Source organism: Euleptes europaea, chromosome 14, assembly GCF_029931775.1.
Source record: "Euleptes europaea isolate rEulEur1 chromosome 14, rEulEur1.hap1, whole genome shotgun sequence".
Lineage (NCBI taxonomy): Eukaryota > Metazoa > Chordata > Lepidosauria > Squamata > Sphaerodactylidae > Euleptes > Euleptes europaea.
Window position 1 is genome coordinate 39,670,570 of NC_079325.1, and position 27,721 is coordinate 39,698,290.

Below are 27,721 nucleotides of genomic sequence, written 5' to 3' on the forward strand. Positions count from 1 at the left end.
GGGGACAAGCATAGATAGCTCTGAAAGGGGGTTAGACAGACTCATCCATCAATGGCTTCTAGCCATGTTGACTGAAGGGAATCATCTATGGAGGCAGCAAACCTCAATACCAGTGCCTGGAGGCAGCATCAGCAGCAGGGAAGGGCCTTAGACCCTATGCCCTGTTTGTTTGGCCCTCCTGTTTGGTTGGCCACTGTATGAAACACTGTGCCTGTCTTCATGGACCAGTGGTCTGATTAAGCAGGATCTTCTTAGGTTCAGTCTCCCAGACTGAGGTTAGTAATGAGCAGTGGGGTAGAAACCAGTCCTAATCAGTCAAACCCCAATCAAATAGAGAAATAGTCAGACATATGGTTCTGAAAACAAGGCAGACAAATGGGGTTGCCTTCTCCATGGAAGACTTCAGAATGACAGGTAGTGCTGGCCTATCACTGCAGGCCCATGATAGTGATGGAGCTAACTGTGCTGGTCAAACAGTTATCTGCCAAGCAGCTTGCAAGGAGGCCAGGGTGCAGCAGTGAATTGGCAACCCCTTAGCAGAGCAGCTAGATGCACACTGGTCACGGCAGCTGTTGGTTGTGTTGCAGGCTCAGCAGGTGACTGGCATTGCACTGTGAATGGAGTCCACCCTGGCCTCTTCCTCTGGAGGGCTGCTTGCAAAGAGTCCAAAGAAACACATGGATGGTAGTGAGTAATATTTCATGGCAGCAGCAAACAGCAAGTGGGTGCCATAATTCTATGCATGGTGCTCTTACAGTTTCCCCAGCCCCTTTCCCTTTTGGATGTTTCAGTGTGGTGGGATGCACCTCTTGGGGAACATGGTATAGTCACTGAGCCAAACTCACCCATCCCTTGTTGGGAGATGTATCAAAATTTTCTGCACACTGGCTGCTGGAGCTGCACGGGTTCTGCTCAAGCATCCTTAGTGTGTGGCCAGAAATATGGGGTGAAATGGCTGGAAGTCACCCAGGTCTGTTGTGTTGCCTGTATCCCCTGCTTGCAGAGGGTTACACTGGCGTGACACGACATTGTGCTGAGAGTACAATGCAGTGTTCTCACCATGTCTGCAAGCCCCCCCCCCATTCTGTACTATATACTTATTGCTAGCAACTTTGGGTGGGGTTTGGGGCATATACTGAATGGAAAGGGGGAGGCACTTTCAATGGTCACAGCTTGGGCAGCCCCCCTTGCTTAGATGTGTTGAATTGTCCTTGGCTCCCCTTAGATGTGTTTGTGTGTGTTCATTTCTACCATTTATACGCCCATCTTTTCCCCCAATGGAGACCCAGAGCAGCTTACATCATTTTTCTCTCATCCAGTTTATCCTTGCAGCAACCCTGTGAGGTAGGTAAGTGTGTGTGATTATCCCAAGGTCACCCAGCCAGCTTCGATTACATAGTTGGGGTTCAAACCTGGGTCTCCCAGATCCTAATCTGGCACTCTAACCACAACACCACACTGGCTCTGTTTGGGTCCTGAGGTGGAGTATCTGTAAGGAGTTGGTGCAAAGCAGTGTTAGTCATATACTACAGCAGTGGCGGTTCCCTGCCTTGCCTGTTTACACTGAAAGAGGGCACTCTGGACAAACTGGCCCTTCTCTGGGGTTCCCATCACCAAAGGCCCCCCCCCCATTTGTGTTCTGAATATGCACAACATGAGGCCTGAGAGGGAGCTCCCACGATGCATTCTATCATCTGAGCTCTGGCTGTCTTGACTGGGTTTTATATAGTGATAGGGAGAGGTGTGATCGACTGCACTTAGTTGGTGCCTTAAGCTGTGCTATTGTTTGGGGGATATGGTGAGAGGCAGTTGAGTTTTCCCTCTGCATGTGTTTTATGAGGATTTTTAAAGCTATGCCAGGGTTGGCACTGGAGTAACATTGCACTAAGGCGTGTGGCCAAGGCTGAGGAGGGTTAAAATATTGTCTGAGCCATGTTCTTACCCCCAACATGCCCCTGATGTTTCCCAGTTCTGTGCTGGAGTTATATCACCACTGCAACTTGGCACCAGCATATTTTGGAGTTCTTCGGTTTAGTCATCATCCTCAAGCATTCAGCAGTAGGGTTTGGATTGTGCCATGAAATGATACCTCTCTGATTCAGCTACAATCCAATCAAAATCCTAGCTAGTCTCACTTTTGTCCTACCTTGATATTGACCATATAGTTAGCATAGTAAAAGGATAGAGGAACTATCCAGAGAGCTGCCTTACAGCTGTGAAAATCTCCCTTTGTTGGAAGATGGCACATTGTTTATTTTTCAGAAGCACTACAAGCTCACGTTGTCTGTGGCGACCTGTCAGGTGATCTTGAATTTCTAAACAAGGTACCTGTTAAAGCTGAAGTTCTGAAACTCCTTCCTAGTTCTGATGCACCTACTAGGAGGGTCTCAAGACCTACAGGATAGTTGTGAATGGTGGGACTGCATCAGTGACTGGCTGATGCAGACAGTCAAGTAGAAGTGGGAGAAATTCTTTTTCATAGGAAGAAGCTACAATTGGAGGAAGGAGCTGAGGCGCTCCTGTCCTACAGAGCAGCTGGGCAGGTAAGTCAGTGGCAGTAAGAAAGGCAAAGAGAAGGAGGTAATTTTCTTGTGGAGACCTTTAATAGCCCTTTCCCCATTCCACAGACTCTTCTGTACCTTATTGGGATCCATGTCATAACACAAAGGAATCTCCACATGCTTAGTTATCAAATAGTTGATTGACTTTTGGGGAATGGATGGGCACAGGAGAGATTAAAGTTTTAAAATATTAGGAGTTGAAAAAGTTTGACAGAGGCTATTCTAAATATAAAATACTATTGTTGATAATAGGCTCATGTAATACATGATGTTTATGTAATTGCCTTGTTAGACTTGGTCTTTGTATGTGGCTCATTTATTTCCAAGTACTGCAGGACTAGACGTCCCTTGAGGGAATGAAATTCACCAGATGAAAGTGAGGTTAGACATAAAGAGAGATTTCTCCAGTCCCTTTCTGTGTTAGCTGGCCATCTGATTTGGAACAATCTTATCTTTGAGGGCCTGACACAAGGATGTTTGCAAAACTGAAGAAGAAGATTGCTGAAGAAGCAGCTACCGCACCACGGCCAGGAGGGGCGGCCAGGATCCCCCGATCATTCAGCAAGGAGTCAATCACATCTGTGGGAGCAGATTCAGGGGATGACTTTGTAAGTAAATAGAATTTTCTCTCTCTCTCTTTTTCAAAATTCTAGAACTTTTGGGCAACCAGTGAAGATGATGGGCCATAGATTCAAGATAGACAAAAAAAGTATTCTTCATACAACACATCATTAACTTGTGTAACTTACTGCCATGGTAGGTATTTATGACTATTAGCTTAGGTGTCTTAGAGGGATTACATTAATGGAGGATAGGTCCATTAGGATAGGGCCCTGACCTGGATGGCCTGGGCTAGCCCGATCTCATCTGATCTTGGGAAATCAACAGGGTTGGTCCTGCTCATTACTTTGATGGGAGACCACCAAGGAAATCCAAGGTTGATACACAGAGGCAGGCAGTGGCAAACCACCTCCGAACATTGCTTGCCTTGAAAACCCCAAGACGGGTCACCATAAGTCGGCTGTGACTTGACAGCACTTTCTACCAACAGGTCCATCAGTGGCTGTTAGCCATGATGCTTAGATGTGACTTGCGTCATGTTCAGAAGGAGTGTACCTCTGAATACCAGTGGCTGGGTGGCAGTGGCAGCAGGAGATGTTGATCATTGTACCCTCGCTATGGATCTTTGGGGCAACTAGAAACACTATGTTTTACTAGATGGATCTTTACTCTGGTCCAGTAGTGCTCTCCTAGTGTGCATTCAGTCGTAGCATTTACAAAACCAGCTATTCATTTATCCATATTCTGTGAATTGCAGAAGATCTGTGGAATAAAGTAAACCAGAAAAACGTAGCTAGTCATTTTTGGTGGGGTTTGTTGTACCCAGTTTTTCTCTGGTATAAGTCTTTGCCTGGTCTAAACATGTCTGATGTAAACATGCACAGAAAAATGCAGGTCGCAAATACCACCTTGAACATTTTCTGTGAACTCAACTTCTGTCACTCTCCTAGAGAGTGGATGATATGCCGCTTCCTCCAACTCATGAACCCTTTTGTAATGACGTGATGGTTGGTGCTTCTGCATAATTATTCCTGCCAGGGAGAATATATTATGTGATGATTGATCAAGAGCCATGTTGAGTCCAGCAGAGTGTCTCCAACTAAAGCATGTTATCTAATCATGAGAGAGGATCTAGGAGCAGCTTAGTAAGCCTGTATTTTTTAGCCACAAGGAAGAACTAACAGAACATTTCCCATTACTTAAAAGTCGCAGGAAGATAGCCTTCCTTTTAAAAACTTTGTTTCCAACTACTAGGTTAGCTAGTGGGTAGATGCATTATTATTTCCTTTAGAATCTGTTTCAGGATTTGGGGAGGACTCTTCAGCCTTCCTTGTGTCTTGAACTGTACTGGTATATTGGATTGCTTCTCCCCTTAAATTTTAAATCAGTGTCCCTGCCTGTTTCTCTCTAACCTGCCAAGCCTTCCGATGGAAGTTGTTCCAGAGAAGACCTCTCATCTCAGCTGTTCCGAAGGAATGAACAAATACGGAAGCTGGAAGTCAAGCTCTCTGGTATGTTTCCCATTGTGTAAATCATGCTGAAATTGAGAACAAGGGTGCTGAATTCAGAAACTATAAACATGTACAAGTAATAGTTTCCTGCCTACCACTCAGGCAGACTTCAAAAGGGGAAGGGCCCATGGCTTATTGGAGTGCATGCTTTGCATGCAGGTGCTCAGTGAGTGGCATCTCCAGTTAGTAGAGCTGGGAAATAGACCTTTCTCCCTGCTTGTCACCATCCAGTGGTTCGGGCCATCCACTAGGAGGCAGGGTCTTTTTGAGCAGATGGACTGGGACCTCCAGGGGTGAATTGGGAGATGCTTCCTTGTCTGTCTCTGGCCAAAACCTTCCTTCTGTGAAAAGAAGCCTGGCTCCTGTTGAACAGAGTGAAGTTTACCCACTGTTTAGCAAACAAGTATAAAAAGTATTCCCAGATGAGCCGAGAGCCGATTTCCTGTTCTCCGTCTGACATCGACTACCAGAAAGTAGTGTGCTAGAGGGATCAGTGACCTAAATTTGTGTTAGACAGCTTCATATTTTATTTTTAAACTTTGTGTTTGGCTGCATTCCTTTAGTATGCTGTAATAGATTGCATGTGATTGAGTGGATTATCAATATTGTAAAACTTCCTCACCTCTAAGAATATGATTGTTGCTTTCTTATCAAATGATGTGGGGGCAGCCTCTATTGTTAGTTTTTTGGTGCTGTGTAGTATTTTAAAGGAGTAACGGCCCAGGTCAGGCTTGCAGTACATACAAAGATACTTGGGGATAATAGAGGCCCATTCGCACAGTACATTAAATACAGGTACATACCTTCTTGAACACACCTGCAAAATTGTCGCAGTAGACTATTGGAAGAGTTGGGAAGAACGTAGCTCTGCTCATCAGTCATGGGGTCTTGTAGGGGCAGAAAAACCCTGGGGAGTGAATGTGCAAGGGAGTAGTGTAGTTAAAAAGCCATGTATCATTAGATATTTGCTGGGACCCTTTTCTGTAACGTGCTCAGTGGTTATGCTGTCGGTAGAGCAGGGTTGGGGGGCAGTTCTACAGGAGGATCTACAGAGAGTTCTAGAGGCAGCTGCAATTAAATCTTAACTTTATGCCCCAAAGCACTAACTGGGATTACTTTGAGAGATGTTGAAAAGAGTGCAAGACTCAGTCTAAGAGACAAATTAGACTTTATGCGTGACAGCAGTTGGGAAGTGGGTGCCCAACCCAACTGCTGTCACGCATAAGAACTGGGTAACTTATTTTGAAACTGCTCCATTTGGCTCTGAAGCACTGCGAGGGGGAAGAGAGGCTTCTGGTTTCCCCCATCCCATTTTTGCCAGTGGAAACAGCCGTAGGGGGCTGTTTGCCCCTTTCTCCGACTCCACATGCCCTTTCCACTGGCAAAAACGGCACCAGAAGGAAACTGGAAGCCCCTCTCCCCTTGACTGTGAAGCCAAATGAAACTGTGGTCTTGGTATTTTCTTTCCTGACGTTTCGCCAGCAGCTGTGGCAGGCATCTTCAGAGGAGTAACACTGAGGCTGCCTGCCTTGCCTGAACAAAGATGATTTTCCGACTAAGAAAATCATTGTCCCTTTTCACTCATCTTTTTTCCTTCCCCCCTCTCTCTCTTCCCCCCCCTTTTTTTTGGTCTGTTGTCTGTCCACATCCGGCTGGTGCCACCACCTCTCCTCCATCCCCCAAGATTATGCCGAGCAGGTCCGAAACTTGCAGAAGATTAAGGAGAAGCTTGAAATTGCACTAGAGAAGCACCAGGATTGTACGTATCATTCTTATGTTTCTCTTTAAAAGGGGCCTTGAGAATCTCTGAAAGTGTACAGAGGAAAGCAGGGGGTTTCTTACCAGATTTCTGTCTGCAAAATTAGTTTATGGAACTTGCTGCTGCAAGATGAAGCCACGGACACTAAGTTACGTGCCTTTAAAAAGGGAGCTTGCTCAAATTCAAATCTGTGTTCAGAGGCAGGGCAATTCTGAATACCAGTTGTTGGGTGAGAGGGCAACAGTGTGGTGGGGGGGAACATAAAACTCATCATTTATACTTTATTTAGCATGTAAAATTACACTATTTTCCTTATTTATGGAAAATTAAAGTTATCAATGCATTAGTTTTGTACAAACAAAATGCTACCATACAGCATTCAGCTTTTTCTTGTGCATGTTTTTTAAATGCAAAATATATACAGCCCTGTTTATTGGAATCCCTGTTTTACCATTTGAAAAACGGCATAGCGGAATAGTTCTGCAAAATAAAACTTGTCTGTTTTCCTGATGAGGCGGGCTCAAAATCATTGTTTTACCTGCCTTCTAGAGTTGCCATGAGGCAACTAGAAGGAAAGGTAAATGAAACGTAGAACTACAGAGGTTTCTTAGATAATGCACAGATGTTATTTGGACTTGTGTGTTGTATGTCATCCACAGCCTCTCTGAGGAAGCTTCAGGAACAGAATGAGGCTCACCAGGCCAGCAGGGCCAAGATGGCGGAGGGAATGGCCTTAGCACTTGAGAAGAAGGACCAGGTAACAGTTCTTGTGAAATCTGTGGCACAGTCTGGGTTTGTAGAGTATTGCTAGAAGGAGATACACGTTATCCTGGATACCCTGCTATCCCATGGCACTAAATACTTTGGTGTTTTTTAATATAAGAAATTATCCTGCCTGATACCTGAGACTATGTTTAGTTAAAACAATCTTCCACAACTGTATATGTAACAAAAAAGGATTTCTAGTTACTATGGTATTCCTTTATTTAAATAGTAAAATTCTATCCAGCCATATCTTATTTTAAAATGGAGTCATTCTGGATTCTGTTCAGCCCATTCCAAAGCCATCTGTGGAATTTCCACATCCCAAACCATCCAAACACTTCATTTGTCTGTCCTTTCCCAACTCCTTGTTATGATTATTTGTTGCAGCTGCCAGTTGCTGAGCAATTTGCTTCTTTCAACAATAATATATGAGCCACACACCATAGAATTACTTAAGTGGAATTCTGGGTTTTTGGTGCCCTAATGTTTGCCCCGTGGCGCAGAGTGGTAAGCTGCAGTACTGCAGTCCAAGCTCTTCACACGACCTGAGTTCGATCCCAACGGAAGTTGGTTTCAGGTAGCCTGCTCAAGGTTGACTCAGCTTTCCATCCTTCCGAGGTCGGTAAAATGAGTACCCAGCTTGCTGGGGGTAAAGGGAAGATGACTGGGGAAGGCTCTGACAAACCACCCCGTAAACAAAGTCTGCCTAGTAAACGTCGAGATGTGATGTCACCCCATGAGTCAGGAATGACCCGGTGCTTGCACAGGGGACCTTTACCTTTTAATGTTTAACTGGGAATCTTCCCTGGGTGTGCTGGGCAAAGCTTCAAATGCATTGTGTTTTGTTCCCTTGAGTTTTCCTTGGATTTCTTTGGCCCATTGCAGGTTGAGGGAGGCCTGCCCACTAATTATTTTCCTTGTTACTTTTGAGGAGATTACAACTTCTTTGTTACTTGAGTCTTTATGAAGAAGTGAGCTCATATTGAAATAACTGTTTTTAAGTTTCCACTGGAGTTTTGTTTTAGTCTGAGAAGTCCACCTATTTAGTACAATGCTCAGAGGGTGGCTAGTGGGTGTAGTAAGAAGGTAGAGCACCTCCTTGGGTTGTTCAGTGATAAAGCGTTGCATGCAGAAGAAGATTCCGGGTTTAATCCCAGCATCTCCAGTTAAAGGCTCTTGGGTAGCAGGTGTTGGGAAATACCCTTCTCTGCCTGAAACCCTGGGGAACCATTGCCAGATAATACAATACTGTGCTAGATGGACCAGTGGTCTGAACGTGTACAAGGCAGCTTCATAAATGTTTTAGAGTGCTGAATTATCACGTCTGTGGGTGGTAGGTCGCCCTTGCCCTCTCATTCTTTCCCCTCCCATACTGGACATAGCCCCTCAGTTGATTCTCCTTTCTTCAGAGGCTGTCTCTTTAAGGAATTATGATCCCTCTCCTACTGTGATGTAACAATAACACCTGCTGTTGATGTCCTTTGAAGTGTGCAGAGCAGATTGTCTAGGCTCTGAGCCACTTGGCTTTTGGGCTTTGTTGCTACTGCTCAGCTCTGCCTGGTTTATTCCTAGTGTTTTTTTGGTACTTGTGGTGAGGCAGGCCTTCCTTGGCCCCATCATTGTTTCCTGTTGTCATCTGGAACAGGCGAGCCAATGTTTACTTGTCCTTTTTTCCGTTTCCAGGAGTGGAGGGAGAAGCTGTCTCATCTTGAAAAGGCAAGTTGGCTTGCTTAAAGCTAGCCCCAGATGTACGAACAGGCCTGAGCAAAAAGTGATAGTTACCTTTTCAGGGATCTATCCTTCACCTACCCAGGGTCTCAAAGCTTGAAGCTGTACTGCATAACTTGAGCTGCTTGGTCTCTCTGCCTTTCTCTTTCTCCCCTGTGTGTGGTTCAGTTGCTGTTCTCCAACAAGCAATGACTGGGGCACACAGTGGATGTTCTTCCTCTGCAAGAGCACATGGGTGGAAGGGCCTCATTTCCAGGCTGTCCGCCAGAGGGTGAATTGTTCAGGGGCCTGCAGCCACTCCTTTCCTTTCCTTTTATCCCTTAGAAGCTCCTTGATCCATTGATCTTGAGCAGCATAATTTTAAATCTAATGTTTGAGGGATGTGTGTGTGTAAAGTGCCGTCAAGTCGCAGCCGACTTATGGCGACCCCTTTTTGGGGGGTTTTCATGGCAAGAGACTAACAGAGGTGGTTTGCTAGTGCCTTCCTCTGCACAGCAACCCTGGTATTCCTTGGTGGTCTCCCATCCAAATACTAACCAGGGCTGAATAGGGACTGAAATAAATCTTGCCACTGACAATGTAGCCTTGGGATCCCTGTCACTTAATAAAAAAGGCATTATATCAGACTCAGACTCATTTATATATTAAAAGGAGAAAGATATATATTAAAAGGGGAAAGATATAACGTGATCTAAATTCCTCATAAAAGCGGCATGCCAAAAGGGCATGAGCTAGTGAATCAATAAAGCCAAAAGGGCAAGGACAGGTCCTTTCTGGATATGGTATATTCACAATTCTACCCTGCATGACCATAGAGGGCATTCAGTCTAGCTAAACAGAAGGCTCTAGAAAGGTGAGGGGTTGTCAAATAATAAGTATAAGCGGGCAAACCGCATGGTGGTGGTATTGCGAAAAAATGAGATGAACAAACGCAGCGAGTACAAAAAGTAGTGCTGTTATAATCAAGCTCTTTAATGCACTTTTTAATTTTGGCAAAAGCTTCAGTTTTCCCAAGATCTAACATCATATCCTACGAGAATCCCAACAGTGACCATTTCTCATCTAAGATTTTTTTGCCATGAGTATTTAAAGGAGTCCTGCTTCAAAGAAGCTAGGAGCCCCTCAGTGCTAAAGTGCAGCTTAACCTGCAGCCACTCCTGAAATCCTAGGGAATGCCCATAGGGCTCTGGGGCCATGAAGATGGACTTGCAGGAAAACAAATACAAAGCAGCTTCCCCTTAGACTCTGGTTGCCTTTTGTGTTGCAGTGTTTGTTTCCTAACCCCTGTTCTGTATGCCTATCGGCCACTTAACAGGAAAGGAAGAGCCTTTCAGCACATTTACAAGAGATGCGAGAACAGAGCTTGAATCTCTTCCAGAAGCGAGACGATTACGATGAGCTGGAAGGCTTCCAGCAGCAGGAACTGGCTAAAGTCAAGCACATGGTGAGGCAGTTGGGGCGGGACCGGCTGCTCTTTAACATCGTCCTAGTCGGCCAGGTTCTTGCCTGGCCCTGCCCTGTTGCCTCTGGGAGACTGCCTCTTCTCAGCCTGTTTCAGGAGGAGGGCAGAGGCCTGTAGTTTAATCTAGTGAGAGGCCATCAGGTAGAAGGTATAGAGAAAAGAGCTTTCTCTGCTTGGTGGCATACTGCTTGTCAGAATGGACAGCACTGGGATAGATGGACCCAGGGTTTGACTCCATATAAAGCAACTTCGTATGTTCAGGGTTTGATGAGCCTGGCTGCCAGGCCCCAATAGACGGCTGCTTTCCCCCTTGCATCCAAGCCTGCTGGACTTTGTCCACTCTCTCCTGCTGCCACTGCTGGCCCTCATTCCTCACTTTGTCCTTGCCTTCCCTTTTCCTCCCACCCTATTACTCTGGGGTGGCAGATGCTTATGCATAACTGTACTGATGGTGTGAAAAGTTGCTCCTCCATTGCAGAAGTGCCTCCCTTGAACTGCTTGATGTGTATAGTCCATTTTTTAAACATCCAGCTTTTGAAGAAAGAAGAATCCTTAGGTCAAATGGAGAGAGAACTGGAATCCTCCAGGAAAGAACTGGCCTGTATCCGAGAAGACCTACAGGCCTCCGACTCTTTGTCCTCACGTCTGGCTGCCGAGTTGCAGGAACTACGACAGCAGCATACGGACCTGGAGGCAGAAAGGTGGGAAGGGTCAATCTTGCCTCTGGTTTTTCTGCTTGGTTCTTGGCGTGAGCGTGTTGTGTGGTGGGAGGGCTTGTGTCCCTGAATTTTTGGGAAGATTGGGTGGATGTGTGGGAATTCCTTTGGGTTTGAGAGCTAGTGTGGTGTAGTGGTTAGGAGTGGTGGACTCTAATCTGAAGAACCGGGTTTGATTCCTCACTCCTCCACATGAGCGGCAGGCTCTAATGTGGTGAACCACGTTTGTTTTCCTGCTTCTCCACATGAAGCCTGCTGGGTGACTGTGGGCTAGTCACAGTTCTCTCTGAACTCTCTGAGCCCCACCTACCTCACAAGGTGTCTGTTGAGGGGAGAGAAAGGGATGGAGACTGTAAACTGCTTTGAGACTCCTTTAAGATAGAGAAAGCAGGGTATAAAAACCAACTCTTCTTCTTCCTAATGCTGTCAGTTCTCTTTGTGTTGTCTGGCATGACCTTAGGGTGAATTTGCATGGGGAAATTGTTATTGTTACTCTGGCTGAAGAGATGTTGGGGAATCTAGGGCCTAAGCTACCGCAACTTCATGGTCTCAGGCTTTTGAGACCTAGCCTACTGATGAGCTAGTTTAGAGTGCAGGTGTACTTGGGGTAGCCACCCATTGCTCCTGCCTAGCTCTGAGAGGAGCCAATTGGGTGTCTTGACCAATTCCCACCCCCACACTAACCCGTATGAATTTGTGAAAGCCGCTGACTAGTATTGGTTGCCACACTGTCCAGTCTTCACCATTCATTTGCCTTTACCTTCTCTTGAGTATCTGTTGGGGAGAAAAGTGGGTTTTAAATAAATATTCATGGCAAATCGCTGCAAGCAGACGGACAGCTGTATGTTTGATGAGAACCTGTCATCTCATCACTTTCAACTGTTGACTACTTGAACATGCAAACACTTTCAGAGTTTTTCCCTTCCTAATTAGCTGCTGAGATATTGGATGATACAAAAGAGCTAATAAAGAACCAGTTAACTCTTCTTTACATTGGCTCGTGTTTGGCCTGTGTGTGAACTTTTCCCCCCCTTTTCTGCAAAGGGATGAGCTCTTAGACGCAGAGGAGAGTGCAGAGAATAAGATTACTGACCTGGAGCAGCGGGGCCGCGAACTTCAAACATACATCCATCAGATGTCAGTAGATCTTCAAAATGTAAGCCGGGAAATACATGTGCTTCTCCCTTCAACATTCATCCTTCCTTACTGGCAGGGAGTGCTGCCTGCCACAGGCTACTGTGCCTCTGATGAGTACACACTTAGTGGCAAGCCTCGGTTTGCTGCCAAGAAATGTATGTCGCAGCATAATAGCAGGCTTGTTTACCTCTATCTGGAGTTCACAGTTGTGCAAAGGATCAGCAACTCATGAGTGGTCCAAGAGCAGTCAGCAATGAGGAGTGATTGGAAGAGAAGGGGAGGGGGATTGTCATCCCAGGATAACATTGTCCCTGCCCCCCTACACACACCAATCTTACTCCACCTTGCTTGGATAAGTGACCCCAAAGCAGTAGAGTGGTGGTGACTCTTTGCAAAGGTTAGATTTTGAAGGTATTTATCTGTGATATTCTAGTCTCAGGTTACTGCCTCCAGTTGTGAAATGACATTGGAAATGATGCAGGCAGAAAACAAAGCTCTGAAACTGGAGTATGAACAGCACAAGCAAAAGGTATGGAACTTCCCATGCATGAGTACCGCAGACAACCAAAGACAACATCTGGTGCTTGGCCTGTTCCAGAGGGAAGACCAAAACATCGGGCCAATGTACTTGTGCAACACTGAAGGGTGTGTGGCCAGATTTCTAGGACTGGCAAAGCTGGTGGGTGTAGAGCTGTACCTGATGCATATTACAGGAGTGGTTTCCACATCATTTTCATGAACAAGATGATCTAGTGGAGTTATGGTGGCTCCTGTTTTCTGGGAAAATTTCTACAGCAGCACTCAGAAGTTTTGCTAAAGAGCTGTCCCTCCCATCCACCACCCCCACTGCCAGAGAGGGCTGTTCCCATGTTCTTGCTGAAAAGCGCATGGTTCGGTTGAAAGCTCCCTCTGTTCCCCTCTCCCCCAGTAATTGGCTGCAGAGCAATGATGTGTGCATTGGGTGTTCCAACAGATGATTGTCGAAATAGAGGAGAAAAACCAGCTCATGGGACACTTGCAAGGGAAACTGACCATTCTGGAGAAGCGACTGGAAGGGAACCTTTCTGGTGATGAGCATGTACGGGAGCTGCTGCAGGAGGTAACTGTATGTCATGCGCAGCACTTGGAAAGGACGTCACAGCAGTGCACTAAGGACACCTAGTTTATATATGAGTGGCCGACCTTATTCCTAGCATCTTCTGAAGCCACTGGACTTTGCTTGCTCACACATGTTCTTGCTCTGCAAGAGTCCCCTGGTTCAAAGGGTGTACTTTCAGACTCCATGGAGGCTCTGTGGTTTCCTCTGGGGTTTGTCAGCTCCTTTGTAGTGCAGCTCTGGCTAAAAATGACCATTTGTGTTTCCTCCAGAAAAGTGCTCTGGAACACCGACTGGAGAGTGCCCTGCAGCAGCTTTCAGCAGCACGGACGAGTCATGCGGAGAGCTTGAGCCTCTTGGAGACTCAGGTATGAATGCTGGGCAAGGATACTCTTTGTGTTGAGAACTTAATGCACCTTCAGGAAACTTGCATGGTACAGTGTTCACAGGGTTGTACCAATTCTGGGAATGTCACATCATTGAATGTCCACCCCCCAGCTCCCTGCATGGAATAGCCCATGTGGGGGTGGGCATGGGGGTGTTATTCTCCACTTGAAGGATGAAGTGACGGAGTTTGTGAAATCTGGACCAGGCACATTGCCTAACTTTGCAACTCTGCACAATTGGAGCTAGTGACTTGATGCAGACATAGCACTGAGAGAAGGGAGCTTAACTACGGCTCGATACGACAAGCTATAGTTTGTAGTCAGCTAGCATGTCAGAACTGGAAATCCTGGACTGGCTAGCAAACTGTAATTGGTGTTAGCTATAGATTGGTATGGTGTCTGAATTGATAAATCAGAATTCCACTTATATTTGTGGAACCCTCAGAGGGCAGAAAACACAAGTCGACAAGCTGTTCTATTCCATGGCTGGTCTGGAAAGTTCAGACCATGGCTTGAGCCAAAGCATGTTGCATCCTAGATCCAACAGCTGAACTGCAAAGTAGCAGAAGGGCAGGTTCAGCTGAGTGAGAGAGAAGAGGCCATGAGGAGCATCCAGGAGAACAGTTTGCACCAGGTAGAGGCCATAAGAGCCTGTGTGCTTTTCTCCTTTTGTTGGGTGGTCGCACTGGAAGGAAGTTGAAGGTTTTCGACCAGGAATGAATGTGTTTGTTCATCTTGCAGCTGAAAGGTCTGGAACAAGCCCTTCAACTTGCCGATGAAGCTGCAGCAAAAAGTAAAGATGATATCAGGGAGAGAGAGCAGCAGATCCAAAACCTGGTGAGTAGGAGTGGGGAAAATATCTTTGCCAGATACTAAGAACTTTCGCGAACAGAGTATGGAATTTCCCCCCTTCCTGGCCGAGGCAGGGTGAAGGGATTATTTGTTGTATTTTTATCTTGCTCATCTTCCACCATGCATACCCAAGTCAGCTTATGTAGTGTTTCCATCCAGGCTCTGACCAAGCCTGCTTAGCTTCTGCAAGGTAACCAGCTCATTTTCCCACTAACCATCCCCCAGAACCTTTTCATCTTTGTCAGGGTGAATGGAATTGGCATAACAAGTAGCACACAAGGAATCTGGATTTCCCTCCCCCCCATACGCAACACACACAGACACACGCCTGTTGCCTAGGATTTTGGGCAAACTACTGGTCCAGTTGGTAGAATTGTAACCTGTATAAGATGTCCAGGCTAGAACAGAACCCTGAGGGTCTGTGCTTAGAAAAGGTGTGTTGGCCAAACTCCACGTGTTCTGTGTGTGGCTTACTGTTTCAGGGCCCATAGTAACATTCCCCCAGCCTCACTGCAATTTGCTTTGAGCACAGTCTTTTACTATATGGCTTCAGACTAAAATGGCTTGCACATCCATAAAATAAAGCTGGAAGGTGCATCAGAATAAAGCTTGCCAATTGAGTAAGACCTTGCAAAACAAGCTATTTTTTAAAACGTAGTGCATAAGATTTAACAAGACTCAGAAGAGGCAGTGTATAAATATCCTGAATAAATGTATAGGCACATGTGCACACTCCTTCCTTCTGGTACCTGCAAGATTAATGGAATTGCCTACTCTCTTGGCAGCAAATGGACCTGGAGCTGGAAAGCACCAAATCAGAGGAAGCCATCTCTTCCGTGAAGCATCAATGCGCCGAGCAGGTCAGGCGACTTGAGGAGCAGGTTGCTACCCTTGAAGTAGCGCAAGAAGCTGAAATGACGGTTGCCAAGCACAAGATTGTGAGTACTGCTGTGATGTTTGGAGTTGTACTCAGGGCTCTCTCCTTCCTTCAGAGCAAGAAGGAATTAAATCTAGGACCAGGAAATCAAGAATCTGTGAACTGGAGAAACTATGCAAATTGAGCTGTTTTGCATAACGTATCCTGGCTTTGCTAGTCATGGGAGTGGCAAGCATACCAAAACCCTGTTCCCAACTACTGAATCCAGCTATTCTCTGGTTTCTGGAATCTCCTTGAGCACTGCCCACACACTTTGAGGCAAATCTTCACAGCTATAATGTCGAGAAACCTACTGCTTCTGGGACCCAAACTAGATGTTATGTCTGACACGAGTCAGATTGGGGTTCCCCCAGTCCACTTCTGTTATTTTTACAGTCAGACACGACATCAGGGAGCTAATGTTCCCAAGTGTGGTAGGGCCCAATTCAGCTTGTGCCCATGGCACTGCAAGAGGAAGTGGCTTCAGCCTTCCTTCCCCCGTCATTTTCCTAAGCTGAAATGGGGAGGGGCATTTGCCCCACTTTGGGGGCTGTATGTGCATCTGAAATAAGCTGTCCCTTTCCCACAGTTATCTTAGTTAGGTAATGACTAAAAACGAACTCTGGTCCTTCACCTTTATTGCTCCTCCCCTCTTCACACATTGGTCTGAGTTACAGTGATACCATGGAATGTTCAAGAACATTTTAACTGCTTTGAGTGAAGATGTGAGCACTGGCACAGAGTGCTGCTCTGTGATGGAAGTTATTGGTTTGGATAGGTGAGGAACTTCACACAAGGCCTTGGAACAGGAGCAGCTCTGCTTGGGCAAGGAGGCACATTGATTTGAATACCCAAACATCTTATGATTTATACACCATTAATAATCTGAGAAGGGAACCTATTCCACCATATCATGTTTCCTCACAACAACCCAGTGAAAGTATCCATTTCAGGAGAGTTTATTGCACTGTGAAAATGTTTCAGGTGAAGAAACTGAGGTTGAGGACATTACCAAGGCCATCCTTCAAGCTGGATGAGTGCAATTTAAATGTCGGTTGCTGAGATCCAGCAGCACTTGTCCATTGAAACACACTGGGTAGATAGCAGGGTGGGTGGGTGTAGGCATCTTTGTACCAAAATAAAACACCCCTAGAGCTGTTTAGCTGTTCCCATGAATATCCTCGTTCATCTCCACCAACTCCTCTGTCTCCCCAATGTCAAATTTTAGATTTTACGTTCCTTGGGACTGTGATGCATTGTCTCACAATCTAAAGCACCATGCTGATAGAAGGTGATGTATAAATAGCAATATTAATCTTGATGAAACAGTCCATTGCTTTCCCACTTCATTAGAGCGAACTAGAGAAAGAAAACGAAGAACTCAAAGACAGCCACAGAGAATGTGAAAGCTCTTCAAGGATGCAAGAGTCAGAATTGGAAAAGCTAAAGGTATGGGGCATGGAAGATGGGCGGGGGTGGGCTGGAACTCTGTATTCAACCAGTCGGAAGCGGGGATCCTGTGGCTGGATGGGCGGCATGGATTTGGGGCTGGGTCAAGCCCATGCAGTTAATCTCCTGCAGTGCAGCGGAGAAGACCGAGCCCAAACTTCAAAGCAAATTACTAAGTCATAGAGCGAGCCAGCTAGTTTTTTGGCTGGCTAGACTAAAGGGAGGGGGTTTGGAAGACTTCATTTTTATTCTGTAAATGTTTATTTTTCTATCCCATCCCAGAAGATGTGACTTGTGAAAATTAAGGGGAGGGGGAGAGAATGATAGTTGTGGAGTGGATCTGCAGGGCCTCTACAGCAGAGAGAGGTCTTTCCCAAAAGCTGCTATCTGTGATCCTTTAACTGGAAAGGCCAAAAACGGAAGAGTCTGGGGTCTCAAGCATTAGGAAAGATGCTTTCTCTACTTGAGACCCTGGAGAGCTGCTGTCAAATACTGGGCTAGATGGGACCAATAATCTGGCTGTGTATGACCGTATGAGGGGTTCTCAAGGTACTGGCCTAGCATGGACTTGTGTAACTTCAGAAATGGAATGGCTTCAAGCACTAGGCTTAAAGAAAACCTCTGTTATGGAAGACTTCCACTTCTGCTTTCTTCATTCCCCAGTGTTCCTGTTGGGAAGTCATTATATGGGGTGACAGTCCCATAAAGTTCCTATATTTGTGCTATAGAAGCATTTAATAGGAATTCCACCCAGATAAAACTGGCCAGAATGGGGGAGGGGGAATTGGTTGGGGAGGGGCCTCTCCCCCACTGCTCTCAACTTGATGTCATTCTCAACTTTCCTTCGACAATAACCCTCAAGATTCTTGCTCCTTTGTAGGCAGAATTAAGCAGCAGGGAAACAGTCAGCATTGAAATTGCCAAAGCCCTGGAAGAGACACGGAAACACAAGGAGGACTTACAGCAGCAGGTGAGTTCTGTGCTGGTAGTACTTCATTGTGGTTTAAAGTGGTTTTGCATCCCTTTCTCCAGAGACCAACCCCTGGGGGAATCTAGAGCAGGGGTTTCAAACATAAGGCCCAAGGGCCGGATCTGGCCCCTTGAGAGCTCTTATCTGGCCCCCGAGCCAGCTGAGGCAGCCATCCCCCCACTCTCGATCTGGGCGGGCAAGGCATGGCCCGGCCTGACCAAGTAACATTTATGTCATATCCGACTCTTGTAACAATTGAGTTTGGCACCCCTGATCTAGAGCATCCATTATGGAAGCTGGTTTGCAGTGTGACCCCAAGCTAGCCATGGGCTTACTTGTGCAACCCTAGCAAGAAGGAAACTACATAAGCTTGTCCCTCCCTGTGTGGAAAACAGCTTGGTAGAAATTTTGGTCAGACTGCAGTCACTAACAGGAATCTGCCTGCTAAGAGTAACTGGGAATTGCGACGTTTGCCCCTCCAAAACAAACCTATTTTGGAGATCACCAGGCAAAGAAACTGAAGAAGAGTTGGTTTTTACATGCCAACTTTCTCCACCACTTAAGGAAGAATCAGACTGGCTTACAGTCACCTTCCCCTCCCTACAACAGACACCCTGTGCAGTAGGTGAGGCGGAGAGAGTGTGACTAGCCCAAAGTCACCCAGCTGGCTATGTTGAGGAGTGGGAAAACAAATCCAGTTCACCAGATTAGCCTCCACCGCTCATGTGGAGGAGCGGGGAATCAAACCTGGTTCTCCAGATCAGAGTCCACCAAACCACCACTCTTAACCACTACACCGCACTAAGTAGACAATATTGCTGGTCTGAGTAGACAATACTGACTTTGATGGACCAAGGGTCTGATTCAGTATAAGGCAGCTTCGTGTGTAACTAATTGCCCAGTTTGATGCCTTGGTCCATCATTCAGCCACTGTCTGCAATGGCCTTTTTAGTGGTGCTAGGGGAAAAAGTACATGACTGGTACTCCTTTTTTCTTTCTCATAGTGAAGGTGGTTTTGTACCTGCCTCCTGCTGTTCATGAGAGAGACTGCCTTGGGGCTTTCCCCGAACAGGGTGGGCTGTTCTGCTGTTAAACCTGCCTCTGCCCTGTAAGGAGAAGTCAGAAGCAGTCGCCCTTCTGTTGCAAGACTCTGTGAGGATGTTAAGCTTTTGGGTCTTTTTACTATTACATGTTTCTGTAGCACCAGCAGGGCTTGGGTGCTGTACAGAACATGGAACTGCCTGGAGAGTTCACAGTTGTTGCTGGAATGACAAATAGCAGCGTGTGTGGAGGTGCCTCTCAGGATTATTCAAGGCTAGCTTTAGACGAAGTGTCTTCAAGCAGAATTTGAAGAAGGAAAAATAGACTAGAGAGGGACAGCAGTGTAAAAGACAAAGGGGCAGACAGTAGCTGAGGATGAGGTTTGCAGGGTGTGGGAGAAGGGACTGATTCGCATGAGCACTGTACATAGCCCACTGTTTTGCCATTCTTGTCTGAAAAGCCTTGTGTACAAAGAAGAGGTCAGGACATACAAGAGCTCTTGGGTGGAGAATTTCTCAAGTAAAGACCAGGAGCTCCATCGTAACCTCTTTTTTTATTTTTAGGTTGCCGACCTGTCCTTGTTATTGAAGAAGAAGGACGGGCTGATTAAGGATAAAACTGACACGCTGCTGAAAAAGGATGAAGAGCTGAATTGCTTAAGGCAAGGTGAGCCCAGCAAATCCTGACTACTACTGGCAGGGTGGAGGTGCTATGATAACTTGGCACCCTCTCCCCTTCTTCTCCTGAGACTGATGCTTTCCAACTCAGCATGTGCACATTTTCAGTTCATTTCTCATCTCTCTTGATAGCTGCCGGTCTCTGGCATATAATCTTTGGAATTTGCTCACTCTCTGCTGCTGGTGGTGATTGCCTGTAAACTGTGTCATCTGGATTATAACCCATAAATTAATGTTCAGGCAGGGGTGGGGCACTTCACACTTAATCCTGGACTCTTGTTTCAGTGCTTGGCCTTGGCCTGGGGATGTATGCTAAAAAGGTATGTCTAAGCATGTGTAAAGTGCTTTTTTCTGATTAACCACAACCAGTTTGGGGTGAAGGAAAATTGCAGAGAGCCTGATCAGACCAGCATTAAGCTCCTTCAGTATTACCTGTAAAAGGAGTCAATGCATGAAGCTTCTGGTACTGCTGAATGGAACCACCTGGACACATAACATCCTTGGTGTTCCTCTCTGCTGTCCCAACAGATGCATGGCAAAGGAGCTGTTCATACAGAGATGTCGTTTCCTCTGACTTAGTTGGGAGTGCTTTATACTCTGCGTGGATGTGGGGAGGAGCAGTGTCTGCAGTCTAACATGTGTTGACCTAGCAAGCTGCTCTGCTGGAAACTGTTTTGCTGAATCCACTTCTTGCTGTTTCCCTCTGCCCCAGGCCAAGAGGAGCTTCGGCTGCAGATGCAGCAGTTGCAGACCGACCTCGAGTTGTGCCAGCGACAGGCTGCTGAGAGGGAAGCTGTGGCGGGAGAGCAGATGAGCACTTTGCGGCAGCAGCTACAAGAGCAGCAGGAGTGCAGGCTGGCCAGCGAGGGCCAGGTGAGCAGATGTGCCTTCAGTCTGTGGCAGGGAGTACTTATAGTGTGCCAAAGGATTTCAGTGGGATGCTTCCCCTGAGTGCTTTTGCCTAGAGTGTCCTGCCTCTTACAGTACATTGTGGTTTACCCAGTTAATGGATTGCTGGGAATGACTTCTCTCTGAATCCCTGGAAAGCAGCGGCGAACCTCCAGTTTCAGAGACAGTATACTTAGCTGACAAGGGAGGTGGGCAAAACCAGGAGAGAGCCATTGCCATCAGGCCCTGCTTGTGGGCTTCTTGGAGGCGTGTGGCTGGCCATTATTGGAAAGAGTGCGCTGAACTAGTTGGACCCTTTATCTAATTCTGTGCGTCGAGTACATTAGACAATATGGGTTAGACTTGACTCTGTAAGATACCCTCATAGCTTAAATTCTGGACTCTGTGTGTCATGATTGCATTGAGAGCTTGGAAAAGCTGTACAGTGCAATATTGGGCACAGAATTCAGCTTTGAGAATTTCAGCTTTTATTTTTTAAAGAACATTTCTAGCCCTTATGGTAAAGAGAGATGCCTGAAAGTGACTGGGTAGTGTCTTGGTGAAGCTGGGTTGATGATGGAGAAAGATTTCTGTTGGCCACGCAATTAAGCTACTGTGCCTTATATAAATCCTTGCCCTAATCTGTGGTGAGCAGAAGTGAAATGAATTAGGTAAAAACAAGTGTTCAGATTTGCATAATTTATTTAGGTTGCGGAATTGGCACAAAATTTAGTGTAGCTATGCCCCTTGCTTTCTTTGATCCATAAGTGCTGTGTCCATATAGCCTGCTCTACTAGGGCTAACAGGTAATCCGGAATAGCTATTCCTTTGGTGTCAGTGCCTCTTTCTTTACTTTCACCATGCATAAAAAGAAACCTTGCTGTGTTTTTCGGAATTGGTGCACAGCACTGTTTTGTTACTGCTCTGATCTTGCTCATCCTGGCTCTTTTTGTCTCCCAATAGGAATTGGTAGCCAAAGCCTTGAAAAAACAATTGCACCTTGCTGAGGATGGAGAAGTGGAGCCAAACGGGGAAGTGGCTGCTGCAGACATAGTCCAGCTGCAGAAGGAGAACAGGGAATTGGAGCAGCAAATTGTAGAGAAGAACAAAGTAAGGCTGCAGTTGATCAGGAGGCTTATAAACCTGCTTTAGGCCAGGCGTCTGTGTAGTTCACTATTGCTCCCCCACCCGACTGGCAGTGGCTCTCTAAGGTATCAGGCAGGGCATGGTATTTCCCCGTTCATGCTAATTAGAGGGGCTGTGGTTTAGTGTTAAAACGCCCATTTGCATGCAGAAGGTCCCAGAAATCACTGGACGCAATGAGCCAGAATAGTCTGAAACAGCCAGGGATTTGCTTACCTGAGTAAACAGGCTCCTGAAATTGAAAACAAAAAACCCTCAGGTACATCTGAGTAGCCAGCTTTCTGTCTGGCACGGTTTTGTTGTCTCGCTGACATGGTAATATCTTCTCTGTACAGCAGTGCCACATTTCCAAGGTTGAGTGGCTGCTTTATGTGGATAGCTAATAATAGTGAAATGGTTGCCTCTTTCCCATGTGAAACCTAGCTGGCTTGTGCTAGGAACTAGTGGCTTCCCTGATGCTTTCTTGAGAAGATGCAGTTAGCTTCTGTAAAAAAATGCTGGGTTTTGTTTATTTCTGGACATGTCATGTCATTCCACCCCCCCTCCCCGGTACAGATGATCAAGCAGTTACAGCAAAGGATGGCAGAACTAAAGAAGACACTACAGAAAGAACTGGTAAGCTTACCACCGAACTGCCTACCAGCCTAATTAATGACTCCTTCAGCTCTGCGCTTCAGGCAATGTTTGAATGTTTATAGAGCTATTGTGCTTTCCAAAGAGTAATAGCTTAAGTGACCAACAAGTAGTCTAACTCTCTGCCAAATTGCCACATTAGAAGTTCTCTTCCAAACCCATGGCCTCCTTTATGCCACGATTCAGCAGGAATGGCACATAAAGTGACAGTGGAAGCTGATAGTTGGCTTCCTGATAAACTTGGCTTTTTTTTAAAAGGCAACATTCTAGCCCTTGAGATAGGAAAAGTACATTTATTTATTTTTTGTTTTATATCCCACTCTCCCCCCACCAGGAGCCCCGTGGCGCAGAGTGTTAAGCTGCAGTACTGCAGTCAAAAGCTCTGCTCACGACCTGAGTTCGATCCCGACGGAAGTTGGTTTCAGGTAGCCGGCTCAAGGTTGACTCAGCCTTCCATCCTTCCGAGGTTGGTGAAATGAGTACCCAGCTTGCTGGGGGTAAAGGGAAGATGACTGGGGAAGGCACTGGCAAACCACCCCGCAAACAAAGTCTGTCTAGAAAACGTCGGGATGTGACGTCACCCCATGGGTCAGGAATGACCCAGTGCTTGCACAGGGGACCTTTACCTTTACCTTTACTCCCCCCACCAAGGTGGAGCTCATAGCACCTATCAACAAGTTTTTCAAAATATGTTAGCGGTCTGTGCTGAAATCTCAGGAGCCAGAGAAAAGGCTGGTTACGATTCCAGAGGTCAGGGCCGGGGGGGGGGGGGGGGACTGTCGGTGGTCTTACCCCTGCTGCAACTACCACAGCCAGGATAAGTGATTGAAAATAGCAAGTTTTAAAAAATAAATAAATAAAATAATAAACCATGCAAAGTTGTGGAATAATAGCTTTCCTTGGTGCAGGATGGCAATTGCCTGGGAGCTGAACTTTATTTAACAATCTGCTTTTCAACAAAATTCATTCCCAAGTGGGATGCAAAAAATAAAATCATACCATTAAACATTTAATTTGGTTCCTTTCCATATTGTGGTTAGGATTTTGACTATAAAATCCTTAACAGTTCACAAATCTATACCTTTAACGGACCTGAATCACACAAACCAGGGGAAGCTGATGAGCCCCTCAGATAACATCTGTTCAGTTATGGCTTCCAGTCTGTGGGCAGGCATCGCTGGTGGACTGTCTAGAGGTGATCTCAGGGAAGGGAAGACTGCGTTCCTTTTCTCGGGTTTTTCCTAGCGGAGAGGCAATTTCCCTTCTTGTGAACAGCTTGCTGTCATGAAAGGGTTGGAGGAAAGCCTGCAGTAGTACCTGGTCTGTCGATTAATGGCACATTTTCACTGGGCCTTTTAATCTGGTACTGTGTTCCTTTCAGAAAATTCGACCGGACAGTGAGGTCCCAGAAGTGCCCAGCGCTGCCTTGACAGTGACAAACAACTCAGACCTGAATGACTCCCGGGAGATAAACTTTGAGTATCTTAAGCACGTAGTACTAAAATTTATGTCCTGCCGGGAATCGGAGGTAAAAAAAAAAAGGTTGCTTGATACTGTTTTTTGCTTTCTCCCCCCCCCCCTTTCACCATGTCTAGGGGGACTTCCACACAATTCCAGCATTGTTTTTTTTAAGTAAAACAAACGAAAGCAAAAGATGAATTCATATTAATGTGTTTAATTGATGAGTTCACTTTGATGGAAAGTCTGCAGGCCAGAATGGACCAGAAGAAGCAAGCAGTTTAACTGAAGATTGTTCATTTGGATCCAAGATAGAACAACAGGAATAGACTGTCTTGCCATATGAAGCTGCCATACAGAATTAGGCCATCTAACTCAGGATTGCTTCAGCTGGCGGGCTCTCTCCAGATTTCTCCCAGCCATTCTGGGAACTGTGCTACAGACCTGCCTGCAAAGTATGTGCTCTACCTTTGAGCCACAGCCCTTGTCTTAACTCACAGTTAGTGGGAGACTGCTCTGTAGCTATCTGGCCTTGCTTCCACAATCAAAGTTCACATCTGCCTCTCACCATGTGACCATTCAGATTTGTTCAACAGACCCTTCTGGTTATGCCCTCTCTGCTAGGTGCAGTTATCTTCTATAACAACCCTGGTGTTGTGGTACAGCCTGACAGAAGTAAAGAAGGCAGCACCCTTGTTGTTGGGGTTTTGCAGAGCCTGTAAAACTTTTTTTCATACATTTATCTGGACTAATTTGTTCTGGCATTAGTAGCTTTAAGCTTAGCATTCAGTCTTTCTAGACTGATGTTTATTTTTGCTTTTACAAGTTGCCTTGAAGTGAGATAAGGCAGGACCCACTTTTTTGAATGAAGGAAGGGGTTGTGCGTGATGACCCACTGTGGCTCTGCTGTTGTGTTTCAGGCATTCCACCTCATCAAAGCTGTGTCCGTTTTGCTGAACTTCTCTCAAGAGGAAGAAAGGATGCTCAAGGAAACCCTGGAATACAAGGTGAGGTTTGATCCGAACTCTCAGGAACTGTTCACTGGATGACTTGTATATCCAAACCCCACCAGCAGAGCTTTCATTACTGTTCCTCACACAACCCCTTCCCAACAATTCAAATATTCATCAGTAAGCCATTGAGCTGAAACGCTGAGCAACGCTTGCCTGCATATAAATTAATCCTTTCACTTGGATGCCGGCTGTGTAGTCACTGGCATTTACAGGGCATTAGAATTACACTTGTGAATTGCTGAGTCTGCATCCTCCATTTCCCCCCTTCTGTTCAATGGGGCATTCTTGTTCAGCTTTTAAATGCTGCTGGTAGGTGTCACATAGGAAATGCTGGCATGGCTTGTGTGTGTGTAAAGTGCCTTCAAGTCGCAGCCGACTTATGGCGACCCCTTTTGGGGTTTTCACGGCAAGAGACTAACAGAGGTGGTTTGCCAGTGCCTTCCTCTGCACAGCAGCCCTGGTATTCCTTGGTGGTCTCCCATCCAAATACTAACCAGGGCCGACCCTGCTTAGCTTCTGAGATCTGACGAGATCAGGCTAGCCTAGGCCATCCAGGTCAGGGCTTAGGCCTTTTCAAAATCTCTGAAATATTAACTTTAGCATTTACTGCTTAAAATATGCCTTCTGCCAACCTTCCTACTTACTATTGTCTCTTGTTTTTGAGTGTGTTCTCCCCAAATGCCTTGCTTAAACTGATTTCTTTCCCCACTGTTATGATCTCTTCTTATTATGCCAATGGCTCTGCACCCTGCTGTTTTCAACCCCTTTGTTCCTTCCTCACTCTATAAAAATTATCAGCTGCTTTCATATGGTATTCTCCACCACCCCCAACCAGATGCGTAAGATTTGATCTAACCAAAGCATTTTCTTTCTCTAGCTGTCCTGTCCACACTAACCCTGGTTTGTAGGACTGCCTCTTACAGTGAAAGAAGCCTCCTAACCTCTGTATTAAGTTTCTGGTCCCCAAAGCAGTTACTGATATTTCCCCATCACAGTGTAGTACCTTTCTGCTGGTTGCTTTTTTGATAAAGGCAACTGAGGCCAAAAACACAGGACAGAGGTCAGTCTGTTAAAGGTATGCTGCCAATATCCAGATCACAGCCGAGTGGAGACAAAGAGGACATAACCCTTCCAGCCCTGCTTGTTTTTACAACCAGTCCTGAGTTCCTTGCTGTATTGGTAGCAATTTTAAGAGAAAGGTGTATAATTTAAAAGCCTGGCTCTTTTCCTTTAAATTGGTTAATAGCCTAGGAAGCCTGGTTTCAGTTAGCAAACTAGAGTAGGTTGAAGGGTTTAAATTTCCTCTTCCCATGTGGCCCTGATCTAGATTACTCTTGATTGCACAATTTACCTTATTCCTCTTTATTATGTCTTTTGGCCCTAGGATAGTGATTTCCTGAGCCTCAGTGAATAGAAGTTCTCTCCTCATCAGAGAAGGGGGCTAGAATTGAGGATCTTGAGGCACAGGTGCCTGTCTCTGCTTTGGGGGATCAGTGGCCACTGGGAGGCTGCTTTCCTGTCGATGCTGTGATAAACACATAGCCTTAAATGAGGGAGAACTGCTGTGCTTAGCAATAGGTGCATGATTGCTCAGGACTACCTTTTGAGCTGCAAGTGTGATGGTGTTGTGCTTTTCTCCCTACTAGATGTCCTGGTTTGGGTCAAAACCGTCTCCTAAGGGCAGCATCCGACCCTCCATTTCAAGTCCCAGGACCCCATGGTCATGAATGGCCCCAAAGAACACACAGCCCACCCTTAAGTTGTTCTTTCTCTCCAGGAAAAGGATGCTGCACCCATTAATTGAGGTGTTTCTGAAGTATGCTCACTATAGTATTTTGTATAAGGACTTTGAAAAACTGTTTACAAATCTGTACTGTAAAAGGGAATGTCCTTTCCTACAACTGACCCCCTCATTGGGGTGGACCATGAAGTGGCTGGATCTCAAGGCCTCATGCAGGTGAAAGGGCCACTTTTGTGGCGGCGGCGGCAGTTGTTCGCTTGGACTGCATTTTTATTCCTGTCATCACAGAACGCTTGCATCATTCCTGACAGTGAAAAATGCTCCATGGCTGGGAGGCTCTTCTCAGACTGACCAGTTTGCTTATTAACACGGCTTCTGGAAAGAACATATGTTGAACTTACAGCAGGATAACACAACTTTTCTAGAGTTGGTCACTTTTATTTTTCTTAAAGAAAAATAATTCTAAATCGTCTTTACGACATAACTATTCAGTTGCCTTTTAGAGTAACATAGTAGAGTGTAGCAAAGGTGTACAGAGGGGAAAGGGCTCTTCCTCCCCCCTTCAAAAAAAAAGTGGGAACAGAAGGCTGCTGCTGAAGCAGATAGGGATTTCTGTTTCATCTGCAAATTTGCTTATGGGGGTTGGTGCACCATTCCTAGCATGGTGACACAATCTGCTTCATACATATCCTAGAACTTATTCATGTGCTGTCAGAAGCAGCAGCATGAATAACCGGTGCTGCTGCTTTGAATGTGAATGAGTTTTTTCTTTTTAAAAAAGCACTACATACAGGGAAGCCTTCAAGATGGTTCATTTGAAACGAGAAACTGATCTCAGCTCAACTTTTCCTCTTTAGTAACTTAAAAAAAACACCCAGCTTGGAAACTACAGCTTAACTAAAGTAGACAAAAAGATACTATGTGCTGTACCAAAGGCTAACCATGTGAAAATGGTGGCTTGCAGTGCTATCAGAACTGCATATTGCTAAGCAACAGTATTTCTACCAACTGCTTAAGAAACAACCTGTCAGTTTGCTTCATGGAGGAATGCAGAGTACAATTTCCAAGAGCCAGTTTTAAGGCACAGCATAGAAAAAACCTCAGATGCCTCTTGTAGCTCAAGTGTTGAATTTTTTTCAGCTATCCGAACAGGCCTGCGGTTGTGTGTGTATATATATTCATTAAATAGTAACTGATGCACTTTTTCCTTGTACAAAGAACACATATGGAATGTATACAAAAAAGCCTTTTTATGGAC

At 45.8% G+C, this 27,721-nt stretch overlaps 2 protein-coding genes across 2 annotated transcripts in view; one reads left to right on the forward strand and one right to left on the reverse strand.

Annotated features, from left to right (window-relative positions):
• Positions 1-27,721, reverse strand: part of MAPKAP1 (MAPK associated protein 1) — a 408,697-nt gene that overhangs the window by 20,823 nt on the left and 360,153 nt on the right. The gene's annotated exons all lie outside the window — the stretch shown is intronic.
• Positions 573-26,507, forward strand: GOLGA1 (golgin A1). The gene is made up of 24 exons (XM_056860949.1): positions 573-687; positions 3,021-3,169; positions 4,543-4,633; positions 6,318-6,392; positions 7,052-7,149; positions 8,841-8,873; positions 10,201-10,329; positions 10,879-11,048; positions 12,108-12,219; positions 12,634-12,729; positions 13,174-13,299; positions 13,569-13,664; positions 14,221-14,316; positions 14,424-14,519; positions 15,320-15,472; positions 16,804-16,899; positions 17,780-17,869; positions 19,474-19,576; positions 20,300-20,472; positions 21,439-21,585; positions 22,174-22,233; positions 23,633-23,779; positions 24,630-24,716; positions 26,369-26,507. Exons 1-24 carry the CDS (start codon positions 618-620, stop codon positions 26,447-26,449), a joined length of 2,574 nt encoding a protein of 857 aa, XP_056716927.1. The 5' UTR covers positions 573-617; the 3' UTR covers positions 26,450-26,507.